The sequence below is a fragment of the Ranitomeya imitator genome, chromosome 1 (assembly GCF_032444005.1).
Source record: "Ranitomeya imitator isolate aRanImi1 chromosome 1, aRanImi1.pri, whole genome shotgun sequence".
Lineage (NCBI taxonomy): Eukaryota > Metazoa > Chordata > Amphibia > Anura > Dendrobatidae > Ranitomeya > Ranitomeya imitator.
This window is the reverse complement of record NC_091282.1, coordinates 1247893564-1247898332: the sequence shown is the minus strand read 5'-3', so window position 1 is coordinate 1247898332 and position 4769 is coordinate 1247893564. Positions and strand designations below refer to the sequence as shown.

Sequence of the window (4769 nt, the reverse complement as noted above, 5' to 3'; positions counted from 1 at the left end):
TGAAGGAAAGCCACCTATGCCAAGCATGGTATCCATCCACAGACAGCTGTTTCGGGGTGTTTGCCCCTCATCAGTGTGGAGTAGGAATCTGGCTATGGGGGCAGTGTTCTGGAATCAATGCGTTGAGAAACACGAAATGGTGTCTCCGCAGTGTTGGATGTTTTGGTCTCCCCGAGGCCAATCATCTGTGCCTTTATAGCCTTTTTACTAGGCACTGCTCCTAAAAGCCAGATTCCTACTCCACACTGATGAGGGGCAAACACCCCGAAACAGCTGTCTGTGGATGGATGCCATGCTTGGCATAGGTGGCTTTCCTTCATAGGATGCTGCCCTTCCCGTGGTTGTTCCTTCCCGGGGAAAGGCCTGGCTATTCACTGCTTGCGTCGAGAAACACGTGATGATGTCTCCGCAGCTTCTTTATATGCATCTGCATATTTCTCATAAGGGATGGGGGCAGTGTTCTGGAATCAATGCGTTGAGAAATACGTGATGGTGTCTCCGCAGTGTTGGATGTTTTGGTCTCCCCGAGGCCAATCATCTGTGCCTTTATAGCCTTTTTACTAGGCACTGCTCCTAATAGCCAGATTCCTATCCACACTGATGAGGGGCAAACACCCTGAAACAGCTGTCTGTGGATGGATGCCATGCTTGGCATAGGTGGCTTTCCTTCATAGGATGCTGCCCTTCCCGTGGTTGTTCCTTCCCGGGGAAAGGCCTGGCTATTCACTGCTTGCGTCGAGAAACACGTGATGGTGTCTCCGCAGCTTCTTTACATGCAGCGGAAATATAGTGTCGGCCATGACACCTCCCTCCACCACCAGATCCCTCCCACAATATAAAAATACACTTACTATAAAAAGCACAATTTAAAATAGCATCACGTAATATGCATTTCTCTACAGCTGACGAATACTGGCTGCAAAAATAAACCAAATCAATAAACTCGTGTAAACAATACATGTGTACATATATACAAGAACAATATCGCGTTCCATGAATCGCTTATTTCACAAATGGCACCTCGCTATGTATACCGAAGACTATCTAAATTGTCCCCTCAATCAGAAATATCGAAAGCTCTATCCTATCATTAAAGCCCAAGGGCCCCATCGCGTTACTGCGCATGATCCATCTCGCCTCGGCTCTGAGGAGCAAATTATCCAAATCACCTCCTCTGGCTGGCAGACTGACCTTCTCGATCCCCGCAAAGGTAAGACATTCTGCACTACCCTAATGTCTCTCTCTAACATGGGTGATCAGGCGCGGTACCCCCTTACCTGTCGCCACCGACCTACAATGCTCCCGGAAACGGACATACATAGGTCGTATAGTCTTCCCTATGTAGTAGTACGTACAGGGACAGAAGACCACATAAACTACGTGGTCCGTCCTGCACGTGATGAAATCATTTACTACATGTGTCAGTGCCCCTATCTGGAGAACCCGCTCCGTTGTGTACTGCCTATACACTGAACAGTGTCCGCACTTGAAATTGCCTTTCGGTACCGCAGTACTTAACCAGTTCTGATTGAACTTAGTTATCCGATTTCTCACTAATTTGTCTCTCAGTCTGACACTTCTTTTGTTGGCTATCAAAGGACCTCTGGCTACAACACTCGCCAATTCTTTATCCTGTCCCAGAATATGCCAATTTCTCTTGATAGCCAACCTAATCTGTCAATCCATGTTGCTATATGCAAAGCAAAAGGTAAATCTTTTCCCTGTCTCAGGAATCTGCATTGATAACCCGTGTTCGCTACCCGTCCTTCTTTCTGTTGCTGCTTTCTGCCTTGCTGACACTAACAAGTTCTCTGGGTAGCCCCTCTTTTTAAATCTCTGTAACATCTCCTCTGATTGGCATTCAAACACCTCATCGGTATTGTTAACTCGACTTACCCTTAAAAACTGACTACGGGGCAACGCCTGCTTCGTGTGCATAGGATGAAAGCTCTTAAAATGCATCATCGTATTTGCTGCCACGGGTTTTCGATATAAAGATGTACAAATTTTACCATTCTCAATCTCCACTAGAACATCTAGGAATTCCAGCTCCGTCTCCACAAGCCTAGCAGTTTGACTACTATTTAAAAGTACTACTTAGAAAATCATCTTATTGTCATGTTTTCTATGAGATTTATATATTTTAAATCTTATGAATTATAAATGGATAAGCGATCACATATGTTTATATAGGATCAAAAACACTAGAGGGGTCTGTACATTTGATGAACATACTGGAGTGGGCTCATGACTAAATTTTTCTCCAGAGCCTGTTGGACTCTAGATACACTGCTGCATGTCATTCGTTCTACACTTGAATGCACGTACTGGACTGGTTGTCAGATTGGGGATCACATTCCCCAACTTCTTATATTATAGAGAACCGTAAATGTAACTGTAAATGTCAGACTCATTTATTTACTATATCAGTTAGCACTTGTAGTCTTCTAACAACAGACCCTGATGCCATATCAAGTCACATCTTATTTCTATTTAATCCATGTATTTAATTTAAAAGACTTATCCACGAAAAAGACCAAACATTTTATTTTCCCTCCAGCAGAAGTTACAAATATCCACGTTGTCACATCATCTGGTTATCAGAAATAGGATTAGCTAAGGATCTCTAGTTCTGCACAGGGCCAAAACTGAAATCTATAAAAACAATCCTCAATGCACTTTTATAGATTATTTTATTTTTATTTTTTTATATCCTTCTTTTAGACAAGCGATCATGCATCAGGTGTCCTAGAGACCAGTGGCCAAATGACAACAATCAATGTGCACCAAAGGAGACAGAATTTTTATCATATACCGATGACTCAATAACTCTTATAATAACTCTCATTGTTATTTTTCTTTTCCTCAAAACTTCATTTATCTTAGGAATCTTCACTTTATGTAGAGACACACCAGTCGTAAAAGCATCTAACCAAAGCCTAAGCTTCCTCCTACTTGTCTCCATTATGTTAAGCTTCCTCTGTATATTTTTGTTCCTTGATCGTCCTACCAGAGTCACCTGTATGCTTCGTCAGACTTTATTTGGGATCATCTTCTCAGTAGCCATCTCTTCTATTCTGGCTAAGACAATTATGGTCTACTTGGCCTTCAAAGCCACCAAACCTGGGAGCAAGGGTCGAAAATTTATTGGAGTAAAGATCACCAACTGTTTAGTCTTTGTTTGTTCATTTACCCAAGTTGTACTTTGCATTATCTGGTTATCTACTGTTCCGCCATTTCCAGAAAACAACTTTGACTTGTATGTGGACAAAATTATTCTTCAGTGTAATGAAGGCTCAATAGTAGCATTTTCCATAATTCTGGGTTATATTGGTGTTCTTGCTGCAGTGAGTTTCTTGGTTGCTTTCCTTGCAAGAAATTTGCCAGATAGCTTTAATGAAGCTAAATACATCACTTTCAGCATGTTGGTTGTCTGCAGCGTCTGGGTGGCTTTTATTCCGGCATATTTAAGTGTAACTGGAAAAAGTTCAGTTCTTGTAGAAATATTTGCTATATTGTCTTCAAGTGTTGGCATTTTGGCCTGTTTATTTTACCCTAAATGTTATATTATTATCCTGAGACCGGACTTAAATTCCAAGGACAATTTGTTAAAAAAGCCTAAATATGATAGAGAAAATCTAACCACATAAATCATGTTTAGCAATGTGATGTATTCAGATATTTCCATTGTGTAGTTTCTATATTAACATAATGGCCAATTATACATTTTCAGTTTTAGGTCTTTGCTAGAATTCTGTTATGTGTAATCAGTGGTTCAGAATCCTATAACAGCGAAAGCCTTAAAAAAAAAATTACATAAAATACATTAAATTGATCTTTTAGACAACTAATGAACTTATTACAATATTTTAGTCAAATGTTTGTTGTCAAAATTTTGAAAAGAAAAGCTTGCAGGTCATTAAAAAACAAGATAAAGATGAGTATTCATCACGTAGATTTTGTACTTTTTATGGTGTGAAAATGTAGCAAAAGTTTTGCGCAAAAATTTTGGAAGCAATACACCAGTTCTCGCCAGCAACACTTCTATTGAAAAGTGGATGAAATGTTTAAATTAACAAAGTTTTTAACCTTGTTGTCTAAAAATTTTCCACATGGATAATTTTTAGACAACAAGGTAAAAAACTTTGTTTTCAGGGAGCAGGAAGAGATTCATTGTTTTCAAAGTAAAGACGTAATAGCTTGTCAACAAGTCATGAAAAATACTCCTACTTGCAAAGAAAAGTCTGGCAGAGTAGGGTCAGTAACCGCAGTCTAGCAGCATAATTAAAGTATAACACTTTTAAATCTAGATGACTAAAAAACCAAAACACAACAAGGATCCTTAAAATATAACTTTTAATAATTAAAGCTAAAAAAGTTTGTTCCAATATATGCAACAAAGGTATTACAAAATGCAGCCCATGAGAGCCAGATACAAACTACCTTGCCCTGTCAGGTGCCCTATTCTTAGTCCCTACCTGACAACGGAGGTTGGCACCCTAAGTTTCTGCGGTAGGCACCCCCGCTCCTCGACGACTGGCCCTAGTAGCCCTAAATAGACCCTATATTCCCTAAAAGAGACGTGCCAAATATATCCACCCCAGAAAAAATGAAAGAAATATAAAAAATCAAAAAACTGCACAAATAAAAATAATCAAAAATCAAGAAAATGAACATAGCAGAAAAACAAAAAAGATTTTTCTTGATCCGCCAAACCAGAGAGTCCCTTAAATAGGGATAGTCGAAAATGTCACTGCCAAAGGGGTAAA

The 4769-nt window shown here is 39.8% G+C and overlaps 1 protein-coding gene across 1 annotated transcript; it reads left to right on the top strand.

The window, feature by feature from the left end:
• The first annotated feature begins 1026 nt into the window (after positions 1 to 1026).
• LOC138657419 (vomeronasal type-2 receptor 26-like) lies at positions 1027 to 3650 on the top strand. Its single transcript, XM_069745204.1, has 2 exons — positions 1027 to 1210; positions 2725 to 3650. The coding sequence occupies exons 1-2, from the start codon at positions 1027 to 1029 to the stop codon at positions 3648 to 3650; spliced, it is 1110 nt and encodes a 369-aa protein (XP_069601305.1).
• The last annotated feature ends 1119 nt before the right edge of the window (positions 3651 to 4769 follow it).